Below are 23469 nucleotides of genomic sequence, written 5' to 3' on the forward strand. Positions count from 1 at the left end.
TAGGAGTGAAAAACTCTATTTCCAAGCAGTGGAAAATTTCAAAGTTCTGTTGAAAGGACAGACACAAGGCAGACAGACAGACAGACAAGGAGTGCAGAAAGCAAACGCAGTCTACGGCAGGCAGAGAGAAAGATATATAAAATCATATTCTCACTTTCAAAATCAAGGAAAAAATTTGGCCCCTGCTCAAGATCTGTGCATGTCAAAACTTTAAGTAGGTTCCCCATGTTAAGACACCTGTTAAGACAAGAACGAGAAAAAAAAGGATAAAGCATGTCTTAATGAGACAGAACACTGTAAATACAGAAGGGAAAATAAAATAAGTATGAATGCCGAAAGTTTGGAGCACGATGGCCAGAGAACCAGAGGAACAAATAGACTTTAGACCTTGCCACCAAGATTTCCACCGGTTCCCTTTGAAGGTTTTGCCAGTGATGCTGTGCAGATGTGCGACCCATCTTAGAACTCAACTACGTAACTAAACATTTCAAATGCTTAACTTGGAAATGTGATATTCCTAAATGAGAGAATTATAGTAGTTCTCTCCTTTATGGTCAGGTTAAAGCTATATTTTTGAGGATTACAAAAGCCGGATTCTAAACAATCTCAAATAGCCACAGTGCGAGAACCGAATATAATTTTATGTAGGTGATGCGCTCAAATCACCAAGCACCTTATCCCCCTGGGCATAAAAAGAACTTTTATTACAATAATCTTTAAACCCAAAACGTCATTTATTGCAACTTATCAGTCAATAGATGTGGTGGCTGCATTTGTTTTCTTTTTTTAAATCTTTTTTACCTTTGTTTTCACCTGGTGATCGATCTGACCAGTAACACACTTCCTGTATCTGAGTGCCTCCACTCTGGATGAAGCAGCACAGGGGGCATGATTGGACAGCAGCATTGTCAGTCTGGGGGAGGGGTGTAGGTTTTTAATGAGGAAAACATTTTACCAGATGCCGTTGCCTGCATCAATGGATGAGCCCAGTAACCATGAACTCTGGCCCTCTCACACAATTTTCTACATCTTTGTATCCTCAGCAACATCCGGAGCATTTCCTCACACATGCTCATGATGGGATCCATAGTGAAAACACAAAAAAAGACCGCTATCTACAGGCACACTGCTTTCTCTGCTGCTGCTCTCTTCTCTCACATAATGGCTGAAATAGGTAATAATTGGTTTTGTTTTTCATGCATTGTGGGCATTTGGGAGAGTTTGCTGAGGTTAGCTTTAAAAAATTCTTCTAACTTAAAACGCTTATAAGCGCTGCTAAACTGGCATAAAAGCCGTATATAAAATCTGTAAAACTGACGTTTTTCACAGTCGGTTTCCAGCATTCAGAAAAGGTTTTCAACTGTCCTGTGTACATGAGCCCTAAGAATAGCTAAGCTGCAATATAAGAAATGTTTGCTTATGGGTTTAAGGCCCCTTTCACACTTGTGCAACCTAAAAGTCGTGTGATTTTGCCACGATTTTGACTGGACCTGAAGCTGTGTAATCTCGAGGGCTACGGACCTCAAAACGCATCAAAGTCAGACCAAAGTAGTGCAGGGCCTACTTTGAAGTTGCACAGATATAAGCGGTACTCATTGGAAATCATGAAGTATGACTTGTCATGCGACTTTGCAGTCACAAGTCGCAAAAATGTGAAAGGGCTCTAATACTGCTTTAAAAAAATATAAACAAAAAAATATTGCAACACCTACAGGGAAAGCAAAACTATTCTAGAGGAAACCGTCCTCATTAACATCTCATAAATCCAGTCTCGACTACATTTTCAAAGTTATTTACTGGTCTAAGCTCACCTAGTTTTCCAAATTCTAGTAGATTAAGTTTAGTGTTGCTCATTATTGTTTCCACTGAAGAAGTTCAAAATAAAGAAGTCAAACAGATTTCCCAAAATAAACCAAACCCCAACATGTTTTGCCTTACATAAAGACTCCGTCAGGGGTGAGTATGTAACATAACAAACATGTAAAAATCAGAAAAGCCACAGTATACTATTAGCCCTGTGGTTTTTCCGATTTTCACATTTTCGTTATTTTGTTTTTTAGGTCACATATTCACCCCTGAAGAAGTCTTTTAGGCAAAACATGTTGGGTTTTCGTTGAGGAATTTGTTGAGCACTTTTATTTGGAACTTTTTTAGGGGGAACATTAATGAGCAACACTATACTTAGGCACTAGAATTTGAAAATCAGAGTGAGCTTAGACTTCTTGATGCAGATGTTAGAGCTCTTTGGTTTTGGCCCGGTCTTTCGGAAGTGGATTGAGATGTACAAAGTCCTTGTAGCTAGGATTAAGCTTAATTTGCAAGTTGTCGCCTCCCTTTCCGATCCAGAAGGAGACAAGGCAGGGGTGTCCTCTTTCCCCTGACTTGTTCGCGCTGGCCAAGGGACCGTTGGCGGAGGCATTGAGGGCATCTAATAAAAAGGTAGCTGGGATTTGTGTGGGCTCCATTGTAGATAAGGTAGTGCTCTATGCAGATGATGTATTTCTACGGGACCCTGACCCTTAACTTTCGGAAACACTATGGAATCCTGGACCGTTTTGCGGCCCTTTCGGGTCTACAGACTAATTGGGGTAAATCCCTTGTGTTATTGATTGATCAAGGGGCTAAAAGGTTGGCTGACTCCAATTCTCCTTTGCAATGTGCAACGACTATTAAATATTTAGGGATCAATATTTCTCCCAACACTAAGGATTTTAGACATCTTAATTTGTCCCCAGCTCTTCAGTGGTGTAAACCGAGATTGAAAGCCTGGTCGCATCTCCCTTTATCCCTTATCGGAAGAATTAATTTAATTAAATTGAAAATCATTCCAGCTCTTTTATACAACCTTAGGCATGCCCCAGAGTGGCTACCGAAATCCTTTTTAAACAATTAGATTCACTTATAAGATCCTTTTTTTATGGCAATCCTAACCAGCTAGATTTAGGCTCCATTCACACCTGGGCGTTTTTGAGCGTTTTTCAGCTCCAAAAACACAAAAAAAAAATAAAGTAAAACCCCATTCATTTAAATGGCCCCTGTTCACATCTGAGCGTATTAACGCCTGAAGCAAAACGCCTGTAGCTGAAAAAAGTACATGAGCTTCTTTTTGGGCTGATTACCAGCGTTTTTGATAGAGGTCAATGCCTGCCTCCAAAAACGCCTTTAAAAAAAAACGCCTGAAAATCGCGGTAAAAATCGCGCGAAAACGCTACGCTCAAGTGTGAATGCAGCCTTCGAAGGAAAAGTTTTATGTAGACCTTGGACTCAAGGGGGCTTTGGCTTGCCCAGACTTTCATACCTACTATTTGGCGGCCATGCTTACCCACGCTCATAACTGGCTTATCTCTTATGACACAAATGCCTCAGTAGTATTAGAAGCTGCGCATTCAGGATCCTATGAGGCCCCCGGAATCTCCTCCACAGGGGTCAGAGAGTCTCTCACCCACCCCTTACAGCCGCTATGGGGGAAGTTATTAAGGCCTGGCATGCTGTCATTAGGAAACCCAAAATAGTGAGGGGAAAAAGTTCCCATCAACTCCGCTTTGGTTCAGTCCCATGCTCCCAAAATGTAATTCCTTGCCAGACCCCGGTCTTTGGGCTGCTAAAGGAATCAGATACCTTTCAGATATTTGTGATGGGAGTGCACTATTTACGTTTGATAGGTTGAAAGATAAATTTACGCTGCCTAATGTGTTTTTCCGATTCCTGCAACTTTGACATGCCTATGCAGCCTAATATGGGTCTTCCTTGTTTAGATTGGAGCAGGACGATTTGGAGGTTCTCCTCCGGGATGACGCTCTCATAAAACCACTTTCTGTGATCTACAAGTCACTACTTCCTTCTGTTCATGTGGAACTAGATGCCCTGCTAACTGTGTGGCGTTCTGAGGAGCAGGACTTGGACAATGAAGACTGGGAAGATCTCTGGGACAGTCCATTTCAAGCACTAATATCGAAGACCGGCTGATCCAATTTAAAATAGTGCACAGAATTTATTTTACACCACAACGACTACATCCTATATACCCTAATTCCTCTTCTTGCTGTTGGAGACGCTCTAGTGACGCTGCTGGATTTGCCCATATCTTTTGGGAGTACCCTCAGATTAGAAGCTACTGGCGGGAAGTGACCCAGTTTATATCTACCCTAACTACTATACAGGTCCCTGTAAAAGTTGGTGTTTGCCTACTGAGGTTAGTTGACTCTCTGGCCATTAGTAGGGTGATGCGTACTCTCTTGGTTTACTTATTTTATGCCAGGAAGGCGATAGTGCACAAGTGGAAATCAGACACAGCCCCTAATCTGCCCTCCTGGAAGCATTTAATCAATACCTATACAAAGCTACTTATTTGTCCTGGGGTTGCCCTAGGACATTTGAGAAGGTCTGACACATGTGGACAGATTAGGAGTGTACAGCAGATGATCAGGAGTCCACAGACAATTCGTTCCCCCCTGATAAGGTTTAGTTTATATGAACAAATGTATTCCTCTGCAGGGACTCACAATACATTTGTTCTGGTAGGATTCTAAACACAAGTTAATCTTCCTCTGCTACATTATCCTGATGGTTGAGAAGGAGCAGGAATCTCCTTATAATTCATCAACTCTTGAAGTGATTTTATAAGAGAATGACAGAACTAGCTGTATGGAAGGGGTGTTTTTTTTCTGGCCCCCCTTTTTTTGTGGGGGGGGGGATTCTAGAATAGGAGGGGTTATTAGTAATTCTATGTTTTATGTATTAGCCGGGGAATGCCCAAAGGCTAGGTTTTGGACCTATACGTCTCAGTTTGTCAATAAAAAGAAACTTTCCAAAACAAAAAAAAGTTTTCTTGTAATAAAAAGTTATATTTTAAGCCCAAGTGGGTAAGGTGTCCAGTGATTTGAGCTCATCGCCTACATTTGGAATTTATACCAAGTTCAAAGCTGGCTTTGGACCTCCCCTCCTACATTCAACCCATAAAACAAAGTATGATCCTTTTTTGTGTCTACTCAGTAGACCAAACTCAGCAGCCACAAACAGCACAACTTTGCCTATGGAGGCAACTGGCTTAACCGCTGCTACTCATAGCTGTGTTGAATGGTAGAAAGGGAACCCTGAACTGGCCGCTCCAATTTTTCAGCATTATTTCCTCTACAGGCTTAATGCAAATCTGGAACGAAATTGTGAAGCCAAGCACTTGATTTCAGGTTGGGAAGAACTGGCAGCTTGTCATTCATAAACGGACGTTTTTTGTAGACAGTCACAATATTCCCCCAATTAATGCCTCATGCTATGCTGGTGTCACACGTTCCAAAGGAACTTTCATTTAAAGTTTTATTTAGTGCACAAAATGACTTTTGCCTCTGCATAGAATGATAGGTACACTTGTAGAAATGGTCAATGAGGAATACATTTTATTAATGTACCTACTGGTTCTTCAAGAGGCAGCACCACGGCACAAACATCACTGGCAACTGAGAACATATTATTTGCATTGGTTGCCTTGCTAATATATATATTAAAGAAAAAAAAAAGTGGCTGATCACAAAGGACCCTTAAACAAGACATGGGATCTGACAACACCAAGACAGCCATGGATTTCTCTCTGGCCCTACATGATGATAAGCAATCCCATGTCTCTTTTGCACCCCGTCAACAGACGGTTCCCACTGCCGTTCGCTGTGATGGTGAGAATGGGTTACAGAAAAACACACAGCAGCTGGGCCACGGTCTGTGAGAGACTTACTTTCAAAATCCAAGAAAAAATGTGCAGCATTGTGGTCTATGTCTCTGGTTAGCACCTTAATGAGATTACCCATGCCAGCAAGCCAGCCAAACCTAAAAATAAAAACGGCACAGTCATTCATTTCCAGTAAGTGAGGACAGGTGGAAGCTGGGGTTCGGTTAGTGGTCTCTCTCGGTCTCTGGTGGTTTCCCATGTGTGAGAAGGAGGTTGGCAGCAGGCCTCTGCAGATCTGGTCTCAGGAAGAAAATCAGGTTATTACTCAACACCAGACTCAATGTAACTCATTTCAATGAGGAACTGCACCTTTCTGAATCCCTGTGTGCATGAAAACCAACATATAGAAGGGTCCGTTTACCCAAAAATGTTAGACAGCTGAATTATCATGGTCTCTTCTTTAACATAAATGTATTTTTATTAAAGAATTATGGGAAGATTATTTAACAAGTTGCTTTTTAATTTTTTGTTTTATCCAATGGAGTTTCCAATCCCTATTGGGATATTCCTGGTGACATTTTTGGATTCACCTCCTCATCAATGTGAAGCCAAGAGAACTGTGGAAGTCAGATGCTGATTGCCAAGGAGGTAGACCCAAGAATATCAGAAGGAAATTATTCTATTAGGGATTGGAAACCCCATTTGATGATTAAAAAAAAAAAAAAAAAAACTCCATAATTTAACATCCCATAATCCTTACAAATAATTAAATATCAAATGAGTTTGGAGTTTAAAATACAATAAAAGTCTATAGAAGAACTTTATCTTTTATTTTTAAAGTATTACTCAACCCACAACAGTAAAATCAGTCTGTATATGCAGTAAAGCATGCTTGTTATATTCACTGTGGAACCTAAGGGGTTAATCCTCTGTAATGTGTAAAAAGGCTGTTTGATCCTGTCTTCTCTGATCCTCCCCTTCTTAAGCTGGATACACACTATCCAACTTTTGTGGTTAGATTTCCTTCAGATTTACCTTTTCTATGTAGTGCAAGGGCCTGCCTGATTGCATACAAATGGAAAGTGTTTAGGTTTGACCTCATATTATATGGTTTTGGTAAATCTAAAGGAAAAAGTCTTCAGAAAATCTTATAGTGTGTATGGCCCATTACACTGTCCCCAATCCATCTCCTGATAGTACGGAGCCTTTGGAGTCGCTCTGCACATGCTCAGTTTGGTGTGTATTGCTAGGGAGTTTTTATTTTCTCGGGAGAGAGCATGTGATCAGCACAGGGCCAATCAGCACTGTCCAGACAGAGGGTCAGGGGTTCTGCAGCCTCATAGGACATTCAGAGGAGAATGAAAACTCCTCCTGCAAGCTTTAAACAGACACTGATAGAAGTCAAAAGACTGCTGATGAGAAAAGATATTTAGCAGTTTTTTTTATTCACTAAAATATTTGCATTTCTATGTTCTGTATGGTGGGAGACCAGATATAATGAATGCAGGATCCTGGGTTTAGTAATACTTTAAGGATAACTGTAGCTACAGTTATCTTACTTACCTGACCCCCTGACCCAAACTAACCACCACCCCCATATACAGAGTATACTTAGGTCAGGTAGATATGGCCTGCAGGCATTTACAGCAGACTTTATGGGGCCATCTCCTGATATGGGGAAGATGACCCCATAAAAGTCCAATGTGTTCCACTGTGTAGGTGTGGCCGGGCGAAAGAAAATACAGGAGAGTGGCAGAGAAGATTCCTTTGGGCTGCGGTTATTCAATTCAGGCGTGTATACAACTGAGGCAGGGGAAGGGAGTGAGTTTAGGTCAGGGGGCAGTAAGGGGTTATAACTTTCCATGAAAATAGTTATTCTTTTACATAAGTTTTCTATGGTAACACAACCACATGATAATTTATACAAGTGACATTCAAATACATGTTTTATTACTGAATGAAAACAAAGAGAATAAAAGAGAATTTTCTGACTCCCAACACTGGTCAATATGGGCCATAATGACATTGGCTCACTGTGAAATAAACAATAATGCAATATTACAATAATATAACTATTCTAATAGTGCACTGCTAAGCGGGAAGCACATCATGTACAACTGGCAAGTACATGTTCGCCTTGTGCCCATATTTACCAAAAAACTGCCCACAGAAATATTAAACTTTATTCAATTAGCAACATAAATCTATATTACCAGTCTCGCAGCAATGGAGAAATAAAGAGTTATAACATTAATGACAAAGTGATCAGAAGTCTTAAAGAGGAACAGAACTGTGGAAGTTGTGCAAGCAAGGGCAAAAGACTTCCATGCTTTGTTCTGCACTGTCTCTCTGTGTGAAGGCGGCCATCTTGGTAGAGGCAGGGCTTTGCTTCCTCATGTTAAAGCATCCAGCAAGCTAAACCGTAAGTGGCATAGTAGGGATATCTCCAAATCTCAAGAGAGCAGCAGTCCGAGGCAGCGATGCCTTAAAGTGATTGTAAAGTTTTTTCGTTTTTTTTAAATAACAATTTTCAGTTTGTTTTGCGCAGAGTGGCCCGGATCCTCCTCTTCTCAGGTCCCTCTTCGGCTCTCCTGGCCCCTCCCTCCTATTGAGTGCCCCCACAGCAAGCAGCCTGCTTTGAGCGTACCTGAGCTGCAGCTTCCCTGTGGCCATTCAGACACAGAGCTGTCGTTTGGCCCCCACCCCTCTCTATCCCGATTGGCTAACTGACTTTGACTGAAAGCCACGACAGCCAATGCCGCCGCGGCTATATTTTAGTCCAGTGGTCCTCAACCCTGGCCTACAGGGCCCACTAACAGGCCAGATTTTCAAGATAACTGAAATACATCCCAGGTGATATCATTTGCTGCTCAGTGATTGCAGTACTCTAGTCTGCATCTCCCCAAGGTAATACCTAAAATCTGGCCTGTTAGTGGGCCCTGTAGGCGAGGGTTGAGGACCACTGTTTTAATCAATCGGGAGAGAGAGTCCCGAATGCCTGAGGGACTCGTGTACATCTCTGGATAAAGATGGGCTCAGGTAAGTATTAGGGGGTGCTGGGGAGGCTGCTACACAGAGAAGGCTTTTTATCTTAATGCATAGAATGCGTTAAGATATAAAAAAAAAAAAAACCTTCTGCCTTTACAACTTCTTTAAGCCGGCTAAAGATGAAGCCAATTTCTTTCCTGCAACCACGGGTTTCCCTCCTGCAGAGCTTGTGTGTTCACAGTGAACATTGCTAGCAGCTATAGCTGCTGGCAATAATCAGATGGACAATCTCATAGGCTGGTTGTACCCAAGTTGATCGAATGATTTTTCAGGCCAGCTCAGTAGGGATGCAAACCATCTATGGCTGACTTTAGATCTCACACAGCAAATATACAGCTATGAAGCTGTTGGGACAGGAGTGCCTAGGTCAGTGATGGCAAACCTTGGCACTCCAGATGTTTTGGAACTACATTTCCCACGATGCTCATGGGAAATGTGCATGAGCCTCATGGGAAATGTAGTTCCAAAACATCTGGGGTGCCAAGGTTCGCCATCACTGGCCTAGGCTATTTAATTTTTTAGAAGAGATTCTAGACAAAGTATTTTTTCAGGGCATTACGGACTGGCTGATTTACCCTCTTCCGTAAAGAGAACATGACCAAATGACTAGGTATTCCATCACATGACCAGCACTGGAGGAAATCTAGAGCAGCATTCTCATCTTGTGCAAAACAGAAAGAAGCACTTTAAGGGCTCCTTCATACATTCTTTGGTCTCTGAAGAGCGATTTGCAATCATAACCCTTTTCAGAGAGCATTTGACAGGCGGTGGAGGAGGTGTTGTAACATACTCACCACCTGCATTCCCCCCCCCCTGAACCCAACATGATGGCACTGCAACAGCGTGTACTGCACAAGTTTGCAGAACAGCCCCATTCATTTGATAGGCACAGTGGCCACGGTGTGAAAAAGCCCTTTCTCTTCTTTTATACAAGCTAAGAATATCTACATAAACCACTTGCCGACTGGGAGCCGTGTATTTACTGCGGCAATGTGGCGCTATCGCGTGAAACGACTTACCTATACATAGTTCTGTTCAATAGCCACTAGATGGCGCCATCGCGCAGCCAGAGGCGCGATCGCTCCATAATCGGCTAGTGGGGATGTCAATCAGCGGGTCCGGGGAGTGGGGATGTCAACCCATGTTTACCACGGGAGAGGCAGAATGGCGATCTGCCTATGTAAACAAGGCAGATCGCCATTCCACAAGGGGACAAGATGGAGATCTAAGCAGGAACCAGGATCTCTGTCTTCCCCCAATCAGTGCAACTCCCCCACAGGTAGTAAGCACCCCCTAGGGACACACTTAACCCTTTGATCGCCGCTGATTTTAACCCCTTCCCTGCCAGTGTCATTAGTGCAGTAACAGTGCATTTTTTTTTTATAACTGATCCCTGTATTAGTGTCACTGGTCCCCAAAAAGTGTCAGTGTCAGCTAGATTTGTCTGCCGCAGTCCCGCTAAAAATCGCCAATCGCCGCCATTACTAATAAAAACAAAAAAATAAATAAAAATTCCATAAAAATATCGCATCATTTGTAGACACTATAACTTTTGTGCAAACCAATATACACTTATTGGGATTTATTTTTTACCAAACATATGTAGCAGAATACATATTGGCCTAAATTGATGAAAAAATTTGATTTTTAAAACATTTTTATTGCTGTGTTTTATAGCAGAAAGTATAAAATATTGGGTTATTTTTCAAAATTGTCGCTCTTTTTTGTTTAGAGCGCAAAAAAAAAAACCAAACAAAAATAAAAAAAACGCAGAGCTGATCAAATACCACCAAAAGAAAATTCTATTTGTGGTGGGGGGGACATACATTTTAGTTAGGTACAGCATCCCACGACCACGCAATTGTCAGTTAAACGTAGTGTTGTAACGCAAAAAATGGTCTGGTCATTAAGGGGTTAAAAAACCTTCCGTTCCAGAAGTGGTTAAACATCACATTCACATTACAATTTTTCACTTTTGAAAATGATATGAAGAAAGAAATCTTCATGACAAAAGATAAAAGTGTCCCTGCATGTGAGAATTATAGCACAAAAAGGCATTGCAATCTGATACAGATTGGCTATTAGACCACCGAGGCAGCACCTGCTCCAAGATTTAGATCTGTAAATATTCCCAGTTCAGATATATTAGGACACCTGCAATGGGGGAAACTGTGATAACATCACACCAAGCAAAGAATGAGGCCATGCGGTTACCAGAAGAGGATAAAAATACTAGAAATTACAAAAAATATCTCTGATAAGGAAAAGGGGGCACACACTGTAATTTAAACATGTCAAAGCTGCAAACACTAAACAAACATTTCCCACAGTGTAGTCACACCAATGTCATCAATTGATGTGTGTGTTTATCTTGAAGAAGTCCTCTACAAATAGTTTTCAAAGTGGACTTGAACTAAAAAAAGTGAAGATCTGCTACTTTATAAGAAACCTATAAAATGTTTAATAATGCCCAATTCATACTAGGGATCGACCAATATCGTTTTTTCCTTACCGATACCAATACTTTGGCCAATGCATATCGGTATCAGCCGATATGGGCTGATATTTTTGTACATTAAAAAAATATATATTTTTTTTATTAAGTACTCTTGTGGAGGGATCTGGGGGTCTAAAAGACCCCAAACCCCTCCCTTGCACTTAAAAGCATTCAAAACGCCAAGTTTGGCTGTTTTGAATGCTGTCATTTTTTTTAATCTGGCGCCGAGTACCCGGAAGTGATGTCATGACATCACTTCTGGGTTTTTGCATGGAGACCCGATCAGAGCCAAATGCGGCTTTGATCGGGCCTTCGGCGGCTGTGCAGGCTTGATGCCCGGGTCTCCCGGCAGGACAGGAGATCCGGACGAGCCACGGAAGGCAGCGGGAGGGGGCATCCCCTCCAGCTCCTTGTAATAACAGCCGAGCGACTTCTCAGCCGCATCGGTTGTCATTAGAAGACAGCCAACTGTTGGCTATGGACACTGGTACCGGGGTGATGCCTCTAGCTGCAGGTATCACTCCGGTACAAGCACTTTCCCGAAATATCGGTAACCTCAGGGGCCGATTCCGATATATCGGGGAAAGTGCATATCGCCCCTCGATATATCGGCTTTGTCGATCCCTAATTCATACCCCGAAAGATTTACCTTTTTGTCTTCTCCTGAAAATAGTAGTGCACTAACCGTGGCTTGGCACTCCCAGGTCTCAGACTGCCGCTGTGCAACGTGAGACCATCAACGACACTGCTGCCTCTGACTGCTCCTCTCACCAGAGAGATTCGGTAAAGACATTACTGTTCTTCTCACTGTTCTCCTTGCTGGAGAGGCAGCTGTACCGAGGGCCTGCAGTGCAAGAATCTTCCTGCTTCTGCTTTATTCTTTCTGTGGATCAGTGCTTCCCCAACATCTCCCACTGCTTCTTGAATCTTCCTCTATCAATCAACAGATCACCAGCCATCGGGGTGGGGGGGTTGGGCTCTCTGACATTTGGGCACATCTTTTAAAGTACAGGTCTTCTTTAAAGTGAACAGGATTCCACTGCTGATCTAACAATGCTGGTTTCTGGGCTGTAATGCTGACCCTATGGCTTGAAGCGGAACTTCACTCTCTCAATCAATAACTATTTTAATCCTTGTGCTGATAGCATTAGTAAATAGACAGGAAATAGATCATATTTACTTGTTTTAAACTTTTTCTTTTTTTTAACCTTTCTTTAGTTACTTACTGGCTCTTTAGCCTAGGCAAATAATGTTATACATCCCAGAAGTCTTCAGGAGAGGAAGAGACGTTTTCTCAGCTAAGCACGCCCTCCTGCCTGCATGCCTGAGCCAAGTGCAGGTGGATTCCAGTAAGTAAATGCTGCATGAACCATCTGAATATTAAAAGTTAATTAAACAACATTTTTGGTTTATGGTGCTCAGATGCAGTATAGCTCTTCTTTAAATATCCTGATCTGCAACAGGTGCGTAGATCAAAAATGTCAAACAAATTCTAAAATAGGTGGTAACCACCACCCCCCCCCCCAAAAAAAAAACTTTCCCTCTGCAAGGTAATATCATAATGTGCTAGTATGCATGGCTTTAACACAAAGCCCTCCAGTGGCGTGCTGTCACCACTGAGAGGGCTTCCATCTTCTCCCAGTCTTCTTTCCTGGTTCGCAGGCTCTGACCGTTTGAAAAGCTGAACCGTGACACTGCTGCGCATGAGCATGGGAACCACAGCCGCAGCACAGCGCTCTGAAGGGATGGCATGCCAGCCCTTCAAAGCGCAGTGTGTGCATGCGCCAGTGACATCACTCGCTGCAGACGTAGTGAATATCTCCTATACAATCCATGTTTAGGAGATATTCCTTGTACCTACAGGTACTTATTATAAGCTTACCTGTAGGTACAAGTGAGCAAGCATTTTAAGTCCTTACCTGGGTGATCCAACCTATGCAGCCAGATCAGGCTAACAAACAGGCAACTAACATTTGCAGAATAAAGGTCCTTTCGCACGGGCGATCCGATCAGATCCACCTGCCAGTTTTTCAGGCGGACCCGATCGGATGCTCCATGCATCCCTATGGGGCAGCAGATGTCAGCGGAGACATGTCCGCTGACACTCGCTGCTATCCGATTCCGATCCGGTCTGTGAAATCCGGATGGATGGAAACCCTGTTTTCCAATCCGTCCAGCAGATCGGATGAGAACGGACAGGAGGTCCTTTCTCATCCGATTTCCCCATAGAGGACAGCGGGGACCTGACACCTCTGTCTCTGCACACAGAGCAGAGACGGAGCTGTCATCCGCCTGCTCAGCGGGGATCGGTAGATTGAACCCCTGCTGAGCATAGAACGGACCTCGTCGGACGCTGACCATGTGAAAGGACCCCAAGTCAGCTACGACAAGCTGCATGTGTTTCTCTGGATAGGTTATTTTTATTTTAAGTAGGACGAAGCAATGGCATCCCTATAAATACCACCGAGTCCCCAATCAAATGCCCTTTAGCTATGCTTTCCACAGTCGTTCTATTTACCTACACGAAAAGGTGATAAAACTGTTGGCTTGGTCAACGCAGACTGTGCAATGACAAGAAACTGACACCTTGGCTCAGGAATGTAGAACAAAAGCCTTGGAGCCGAATGCAGAGGCTAAATCTTGCATGTGCTGCAGCCAACACTCATGTACCTTTGTAAAAGCACGGAAAGTGACCATGACAATTGTTAGCTGATCAGCCCACATTAATGTGAATTCAGTACACACTGGAGGACAACTATAGAACTTGCAAAAAGCCAGGAAAAAGTTACAGTTTATCCAAAGGGTGAGAATTTTATTTAAATATCGTACGTTATTAAAAAAAAATATATATATCAGTTCCTACTTTGTTGTTTGGAATACATTTAAAATTTCTCAGTTTTTGTCAAGCGCAGTGACAGGCCAAATTTCAGTGTGATGTTGAGTAAAGTCCACAGTTGCCCTTACCAATAAAGGCAATGCTTTAAAAAAAGGTCACATTTCCCTTGCTGGTGTGTGTCCAGTGAGGGTGCTCTCATAGGAATAGTGTGCCCCCACCCCCCCATCCTATTCATCCCAGGCGATCAAGGTATGGAAGTGTCACACAAAGGCCGCCCAGGACAGGTTGTGAGAACATGACCCACTGGGCAAGGACACAATTATAAACTTGACCTACTTATTGGGAGTAAGACATACGGAACGTCACGTTCGATTACACTCACTCCCGGCGCCGCAGCCTTGTGGGGACGGATGATGACAGGCTGTGTATCGGGAGCGGACAGGCGGAAAGCCAGATACATGATTTGAAAACAAGCCTTGCACGCATGCCCTTCATACTGCCAATATCGCAGTGTAATAGTGGGGAGGATTGGAAAGCGGGTGAGCTCAGCAGTAGGCACAGTTGCCAAGCTCTCCAGTGTGATGCCCTGTGGCAAGTTGCTTTTACTTAATACCAAATGAAGGGAGAATCTAGGAGGTATCAACCCAATGGCAGAGCAATGATTGGCTGCTGTTCCTGTATGCCATAAAAAAAAAAATCTTCTGTTGTGATTTTTTAAAGGAGAACTGCAGGCTAGATATTATGGGGTCAGTCCACCAAAAATGGCATTTCAGCTTTTGGCTGCTGCTGGAAGGTTAAACCAGCCCTCTTTAACTGGGATGCCTTCAGGTTTCCTTAAGGGTGCATTAGCAAAATGCATAAAAATTGGCCAAAAATTGTATAGAACAGCCTTTTTCAACCAGGGTGCCTTCAAGTTTCTTCAAGGGAGGCTTGGCAAAATGCCTAAAAAGTGCGCAAAAGGTGTATACAAGCAAGTATGTGGATCAAGCCTTCCTTTTAGTTACACAGAGCCACAGGTTATTGTGCACCATTATAACCTTTTAGCAATTGGCATTCTAACAACCAATGAAGTCATTGGTTAATAAGATGGATGTTGGGTGCCTGCACAGCACCCTTGTTTGCCCCTCTCCATCAGCACTACAGCCATAATAGATCAGAGCTAAAGGTCCTGGGGGCTTTACATCAACTTTTAAGCTCTTGTCCATCATTGTCTGGAGCGTGGGTGGGCTCCTTCCCGGTCAGCACTCGAAGCAGCAGGCACAGGACTACACTTCCTTGCAGCCTGAGCGGCTCACATGCACACCATGGGACTACAGTCATATTAGCTAAGTGAGGGAGAATCATTGGAATACTAGTCAGTACCAGTGTGCAAAGCTGTGCTTGCTTCAGAAGAATAAATCACCTCCAATGATGGGTGTCCTATGTGTGTAAACGTTGCTGCATTATGTAGAACTATTAGTTTAGTTTTGTACATTTTAGAATGGGGTGCCTCAAGATTGTGCATTATTTTAGAGGGTGCCTTGACTGAAAAAAAGATTTAAAAACACTGAACTGTTCCATAAAACTGAAAGACTCTGTGCTCAGTTCCTAGGTCTACAATACCTATCACAATGGGGTCCAGCTCTTTCTGATGGATACTTGTTTTTTTTACTAAATTATGAAGGAGGAAAACACCTAAAGAAAGGCAGCAACACAAAAAAACTCGAACCTGCACAGGAACCCGGATCTCACCGCGAGTCTCCAAGAGTTTTACCAAGCCAGTGGGTGGCTCCATCTGTAACTCAAATATCACTTTTGGGTGGATGGATCTTCTGCATTGGAAACATTGCGAATGGAAAGGCATGTTCTTTGTTTCTGTATGCACATTTGCTAAACAAAAAAATACTTTCAAATAAATGAAAGTGTGTGAGAGAAGTTTTAGCTCTTCCATGGAAACCACATTCCCTCTAATACTGGGGTAAATAGAAAGAATGGGATTGGTTGCTGGTTGGTACCAGACTGCTTTGGGCCTATTCTCCAATGAGATTAACTGTTAAAAATCTGGAAATGTTAGACAAGATATTGGTTCTGTGGGCATTAGCTAAGAAAAAAAAAGTCATTACACACAATGCAACCAGCACTTCATTGTCCTCTGTCAACTATTTACGATATACCCTAAAAGCCCATTTGTAGACTGTAACCCCTGGTGACTAAAAGTGCATTGGATAAAAATGTGTGCATAAACTAAAGTAAAACTATTGGCAAAATGTCTTTTTTTTTTTTCATTTTGAAAAGAATAAAGGAGGGTTATAATATAACCCCTGTACGTTTTTTTTTTTTTTGCCAACCCGTGTCTTATTGTGGTGACGTAGCTTCACTTCCTGTCCTATAGGCAAAACAGGAAGAGAGAGAAAATCCCCACAAATTAGGGAGAATCCCTTGGGGCCCCCCAGGTCACCAGAACTAGTGTCCCCATTGGAAAATTTCACATCTATTACTTTTTTTTTTAGGAACAATCAAAAATGTGGAATTTTCTTTTACATGTACTTTCAATGATAAATGGTAAGAGAGGGTGATTCCCCTAATGGGGACACAGGCAGCAATACAATTGTAATAGGTGTTCTATTCCCTCTCCACTCTATCAAAAATAAAAATTGCCTTTAGTTATACTTTATGGTAATACTAGCTCTTTTGGATGTGTTTTATCCTGAATCAAATATTTTGTCATAGTAGCACTTTTGGATGTATTTTACCCTGAATCAAATGCTGGTGAACAGTCAGCAGGATTGATGTTGCAGCAGAGTCAACCAATCAGCAGCACTGTCAAAGGGATCTCTCAGGATCCTCCGATTTGGCAGAGAGCTCATGCATTGTATATATAGAAGATGTACAGGTTTTCATGTTAACAAGCAGCATGTCTGTATTGTTTAGAGCACGGTGTAAAAATGATAACGCTGCACAAATCAAGACGTCACAATGCTTTTAATGTACATGCGAAACTTTGCCTTATAGTGACATCTAGTGGTGAGATTTGAGAAGGCAGCAAAATTCTGCAAAGGTGAAAACCCAGGCTGAAACAGGAAAAGAAAAAGGCTTTAGGTCAAAGTTTTTAATGGTTTTATATGTGGAAGTTTTAAACAGATATCATTTTTCTGTTTGTGTGTGTAATGTAATGTTATTTTCTCTGACAGACCTAATGATCAGTTTCTACCTACACTTGTCAGGAAACAACACATTGGAAGCCCTGACCTTACATTCTCTTATACTTTGTGTCTGCTCATCCCTCCATCATTAGATGCTGACAGCATAGCACTGAAAGAATCCATTGCATTTTTGCAACATAAAACACATCTATCGTCATCACAATTGGCGATTTAAGTATGTCTAAAGCAGGCATGTCCAACCTGCAGCCCGAGGGCCGCATGTGGCCCAGAACCATTGGCAATGTGGCCCACTGCCCCCTGATCATTTTTTTGATGGGGAAGAAGGAAGTCGGGTCGAGGGCACGGCCACAGCGGCTTCCAACTAACTGTAGGCAGAGGCTGCCTCGGAGCCTCTGTCAATGATAGACGGCACATTGGTGACGTCTATCATAGGAGCCGGTCCAGGAGGCAAGACTTTGTATGACAGCGGTCACCAGGTAAGCGGGAGATCCCTGCTCTGTGTAATCCAGCGGCCTCCTCTCTTCATTGCAGACTGCATTGGATGGGCACGCACTGGTGAGGCTGCATTGGATGGGCATGCGGGAAGGGCGCGGCGGCGTTTTATTACTTATATACCTTAACTATAGTATATATTTTATATGCGGCCCGAGAAAATTTCTCTACACTCAATGTGGCCCAGAGAAGCCAAAAGGTTGGACACCCATGATCTAAAGCCAAAACTTTTTTTTTTTGGATAGAGTAGGGAAGGGTTATAACCGCTGTCAGTTTTTTTCACCATCTGTATTTCATTAAATCCTAATGCCCTGTTTAATGGCCCTTTAAATAGTTTATTTGGGTCGAGCTGGACCAAACCAACTATTTACTGCACCAACAGGTACCCTGTATTAACTGTATGTAGCCCTAGCTACATACAGTACACAAAGCTGTGTTCTGGCAGTGGGACCGGAACTTTAGTGCAGCTTAGCCATTCAAGGGAAGCTTGGTATTCTATGAATGAATACAAAGCTTCCTCTAAATGACTGAGGCTTCATGAACTCTGCCTCAGCCAATCAGAGGAAGCACATTGGGGTTGATTTACTAAAACTGGAGTGTGCAAAATTTGCTGCAGTTCTGCATAGAAACCAATCAATTTCCAACTTCAGCTTGTTTAACCACTTGACCTCCGGGCCTCTTCCTGAGAGATAACCCCACATCATTTTTTTTTTAAAAAAAATAAGCTTTTTTGAATTTTAAGGAAAAAAAAAACAATACATGAACCAATTTTTTTGGTAAAATATAAATGATGATGTTATGCCAAGTAAATAGATGCCAAACATGTCACGCTTTAAAACTGCGCACGCATGTGTTTACTTTGCGCGCAAGCCCCAGGGGAACGGGCACTGTAAAAATATATTTTTTATTATTTATTTTTACATTGTTGTTTTAGTTTTATCACTTTTATTGCTGTCGCAAGAAATGAAAACATCCCTTGTGACAGCAATAGGCACGTGACCGGTTCTCTTTATAGAGGGATCTGGGATCAGATATAGATCCCAACAAAGCAGTTTGGGCCTTTGCTGGGCTCTATGATCAGCCGGCAGAAGCACTTACTGGCCGATCAGGGCTCCCGGTGGGAAAGGACATATCAGTAAAGCCCCTGAAGGCGGCAGTGGGGGGGGGGGGTGTCTCCCTCCAGCTGCTTGTAAAAGCAATCCAGAGGTTAGAGAGCCGACTATCAGCTCTAAAAAATTGCTGCAGGCATCATCCCTGTACTACCACTTGAAGTCCAGCAATGCACAGGTCCATCGTTGGGCAGCAAGTGGTTAAGCTTTTATGGAAAAAAAAAAAAATCTGAAAGCTGATTGGCTTCTATGCAGAGATGCAGCAGATTTTGCACTCTCCAGTTTTAGTAAATCAACCTGTGTATTCATTCATTGGATACAAAAGTTCCTGTGAATGGCTGAGCAGGACTCAGCCTGACTATATTGTGCTGTGAGTTGCACAGGAAGTTCCTGTCCTGCTGTTGGCCACAGCACTGTATACAGTATATAGCGGATGCTACATACAATACAGTGAGCCCAGCAAACACACCTGCTAACGCAGTAAAAAGTTAATTTGGGCCTGTTTAGCCCAAAAAAACACAATTTAAAAAGGGACATTAAACAAGGTGTTATTTCCTCTTAGGGCTCATGCACACGGGTTTAAAGCACGCCACTTTTACAATGTTTTTTTATGCCTGTAAATATTTTAACCTGTGTGGCCATGCACATCAGGAGTTTAAATCATATTTCAATAGCAGTGTATAGAGGAATAAAAAAATAAAATAACACACAAATGCTGCTTTCTGAGTGCAGCCTATGAGCATAATTTACCCGTGTAAACGCATAAACATGTGTATTCTAATAGACAGAATAAATTAATATTCTGGCCAGTAGAATGCATTTGCACGTCATACACGCATAAGGGCATCTTCTTAGAGGTTTTTTTTTCTGCCATATTCTGGCACAAAAAAATCTAGCATATTTTGAGCAGAAAAAAAAAAAAAAAAAACAATCATACAACCGTCTGCATGAGGCCTTAGGCCAGTGGTTGTTAACTTACATGGGGCCTCAAATGCAACCCTTGAAATCACCAAACGGGCTGCATACAATATTTATATGTATTGCTACAAAAGACTGTCAAAAAATGAATACCTACAAGAAGAGATGGTCATGGTCTATCTATGCTACAGGAGATGTTGGAGACTGGAGTCATGCAGTCAGGGGCTGGGGACATGTTACATAAAACTGCTAGCTATCACAGATATTACAGACCCATTACAAATGAGAATTCTCACTGCTGACTGCTGGATAAGAGGGCTGCACTGGGAAGCAAACACCAATGGGCATCAGGCTGGGCACCGGTGACTTAGACAGACAGTGGTCATGTTACCATGGGAACAAATGTGCCCAACTGGAATAGTCCCATTCATTCTGTTCTGGTGACAACTCAATTTTGGATTTACCATCACTTTTGTGTGCGGATATTGGTTATCAGGACAATTAGAGAGGGTGAATCTCCCTGACGGTGGGGGCGATGGCAGGCAGCAATAAAAACTCTCTCCCCTCTATCCAAACTCAGAAAGAACGTTTTGTCTTAAGGTATGCTTTAAGGGGGCAGGAAAGGGGACTTCTTCTTTCAAACTAAAGGTGGAACCTTATTATTAGGTTACAATAGCACAGCTAAAACAATGACCTGTTGCTGGAGTTCACATGCTAATTAAAAAAAAGGGATCCATCCATGGTGCTGGTTGTTCCCGCCCTTTTTTGGGTGTTCTTACATGTCAATCAGCATTAACTACCTAAAGGATGTGCAGGCCTAAGGACTCACTGCATAAAAATCACCTCCAGACTCCCTGAAAGACTAAGGCCCCTTTCACATAGGCGGACCGCTCAGATCCGTCTGTCTTTTTTTGGCGGATCTGAACGGATGCCCCATGTATCTCTATGGGGCATCGGATGTCAGCAGAGACATGTCCGCTGACATCCGATCCGTCAAATCAATCTGGACGGATGGAAACCCTATTTTCCCTATACGTCCAGTGGATTGGATGAGAACGGACAGACGGTCCCTTCCCATCAGATTCCCCCATAGAGAACAGCCTGACCTGACAGCTCTGTCTCCGCACACAGCGCAGAGAGACAGCTGCAATCTGCCTGCTCAGCAGGGGATCGGCGGATCGATCCCCTGCTAAGAAAAATGGAGTCTACCGACTGACTCCACAGTGTGAAAGGGGCCTAAGGGTCCTTTCACACGGGCGGTCCGATATAATCCGCCTATCAATTTTTCAGGCAGACCTGATCGGACCCTCCATTCACACCCATGTAGCGGCGGATGTCAGCAGTGACATGTCTGCTGATACCCGCCACTATCCGATCTGATCCTGTTCGCCAAATCCAGACAGATGGTGACCCTTATTTCCATCCTTCTGGAAGATCGGATCAGATAACGGGTGAAAAACGGACAGGTGGTCTGTTTTCACTGGATTTCCCCATAGAGGAGAGAAGGACAATGCCCGTCTCTGCTCTGCACAGTGAGTGGAGACGGACCTGTCATCCACCTGCTCAGCGGGGATCAGCTAGTGGACCGCTCGTGTGGAAGGACCCATAAGTAATTGTTCACTTATTCCATTCTTTTTTTTTTTGGATAGAACGACCCTTTAAAAGTATTCTTTATACACATATACTGAACATTTGGCCCTCATTTAAAAGGGGTTATTTTGTGATTTTAGCAGTAATATTGAAAGGTAAAAACACCTATCACATATTTCGGGGCTAAAAACTGGAAATAAATTGGAGGAAAGCTACAAAAAATTCAAAGCAAATGGTGTAATCCAATGGGAACTGACACCAGGCTTTTACATTTAATGTAAAGGGATGGTTTTGGGGGTAATTAAGCAGGATTAGCTATGGCTATCACTAGGTAAAATCCATCATTATCCTAAAGGGCAAAGTCTGGGGCACTGACACAGAGCATGCTATGAAAAGTGTGGTTGTTTTTACACAGCACAGCAAGGGAGGAGATAATACACCTTCCATACAATATGCCAGGTAAAGCAATGTGTGAACTGAGTATTAGGCTGTTTGGTTGGAGTGGTATTCGATTCAGTTTTTGTAAATGAACTAGTAATGAAAAGTTTCCTCCACTAAAAACACAGAACTTTTCCTGTGACGGGGAAGATCTGGACAGCTGCACTCCAATGCAATCACCTTTATTGATGTGAAAAACAGTTCATACAGCAAACAGAGGTAAAAGAATCAGCTGTAGTCAACGCGTTTCACACCCTTACTGGTGCTGATTTAAAGCTCTTCCCTTTCACATGTCTACTACAGCACCCTGAGCCAGCACCCTTTCCATGTGCAGGGGAGGTGTGTCACTTGGCGCAGCATACTTTTGTGCACAACTTTTCTGTTTTCAAACACTCGATAATTAAAAGAGAACCCTGTATTCAGCTAGAAGTGCAGTATACATTTGTACCATACTGCACAAAAATGTCTGTACCGAATCTGCTTGACTAAAGCTGGCTATACACTCACATTCAGACTGGATGAGGTGGTGACCACGGTGTCACCACCCCACCTCTCCACCTCATCCAGAGAACGCCTTGCATTCATTGAGAAAAATGCAGAGTGTTCTGTGAATGGCGCCTGTACTGAATGGGAAACCCAGAAGAAAGCGACAGCTACTGTAGAAGCAGACACTAATGCAGTGATTCTCAACTTCCACAGCAATATGATTGAATAGATTGTAAGCTCTTACGAGCAGGGCCCTCTTAACCCTCTTGTAATTTATTGTATAGTACCTTTACTGTTCCCCTTTATATTAAAAAGTGCTGCAGAAACTGTTGGCACCGTGAGCATCCTAAATATTATGTATATTTACACTGCAAAATAAAAAAAACCCCACCAGCGACAATGGGGTCTGGAGGAGCAGAGGCATCATAGGGACATGCATGGACAATAAAATCCTTGTACAGCACTGCTCAAACATAAGCAGCAGTTCAATAGTAATAGGGGTGTTCAAGATCTGCAGTGGGTTTTGGCAGTTTAGTTCTTGCCGTCTTGGTGGTTTTGCCAGCAATTTAGCCAAACCATATGCATAGAAAAAAAAACTAACAATGACAGCAGCGGTATGGTGTGAACAGGGCACATAGAAAAAAAAAATGTTCTTTACTGAGACTGATGTAATTAGTGGACCCTGAATACAGTAGTAGAGTCATGCACCAAGAAGTGATCACTTTATATTCCCATTTACAAAGTAAATTATATGGAAAGGAATGTCCGACACACAGGGTGCTGCCAATTGTGCTGGCAATGCTGGGCTTTCTAACACCATGCTCTGGAAAGTGTTATCGGCACGACTCATAAAAATCTTTAGGTGCAACATAAAAACAGTAAAACGAAACAAAAAAACGAAACAAAAGAAAAAAATCAATAGTAATATAAAACATTAGTTTTTACACTGAAAAAACTGTAAATGGGCAGTAAGCAGTATATTAAACGGGATGGGGTTCTATTGACAACTTTACAGGCGCCTAACACAGATTTGCAGACGCAAAATGGTGAATCCTGAAAAAAAAAAAAATTTGACTTACCGTAAAATCTATGTCTCTGATGTTCATTGATGGAAACAGCTCCTGATCTGCTTAAGCATTGGGTTATATGGCCCTCTACAGGAGTAGGACACTAGGCAGAAAAAAAAAGTCTGGCTACGCCCATGGGCAGTCCTAGGAGGTATACTCCCTCTCTCTGCTATAGGTACTCAGTTT

The 23469-nt window shown here is 42.6% G+C and overlaps 1 protein-coding gene across 7 annotated transcripts in view; it reads right to left on the bottom strand.

Annotated features, from left to right (window-relative positions):
- CYRIB (CYFIP related Rac1 interactor B) overlaps window positions 1-23469 on the bottom strand; it is a 292903-nt gene that overhangs the window by 73321 nt on the left and 196113 nt on the right. For 4 of the 7 annotated variants that reach the window (XM_082257777.1, XM_082257778.1, XM_082257779.1 and 1 more), the window contains exon 4: window positions 155-237. In XM_082257777.1, coding sequence (XP_082113903.1) covers window positions 155-227 — 73 coding nt within the window. In that variant the 5' untranslated portion in view covers window positions 228-237. Of the gene's footprint in view, window positions 1-154; window positions 238-5725; window positions 5818-23469 lie in introns of those variants that run through there. The other 3 variants (XM_082257781.1, XM_082257782.1, XM_082257780.1) reach the window with 2 other exon arrangements.

The sequence above is a fragment of the Pelophylax lessonae genome (assembly GCF_965119305.1).
Source record: "Pelophylax lessonae genome assembly, chromosome: 5".
Classification (NCBI taxonomy): Eukaryota; Metazoa; Chordata; class Amphibia; order Anura; family Ranidae; genus Pelophylax; species Pelophylax lessonae.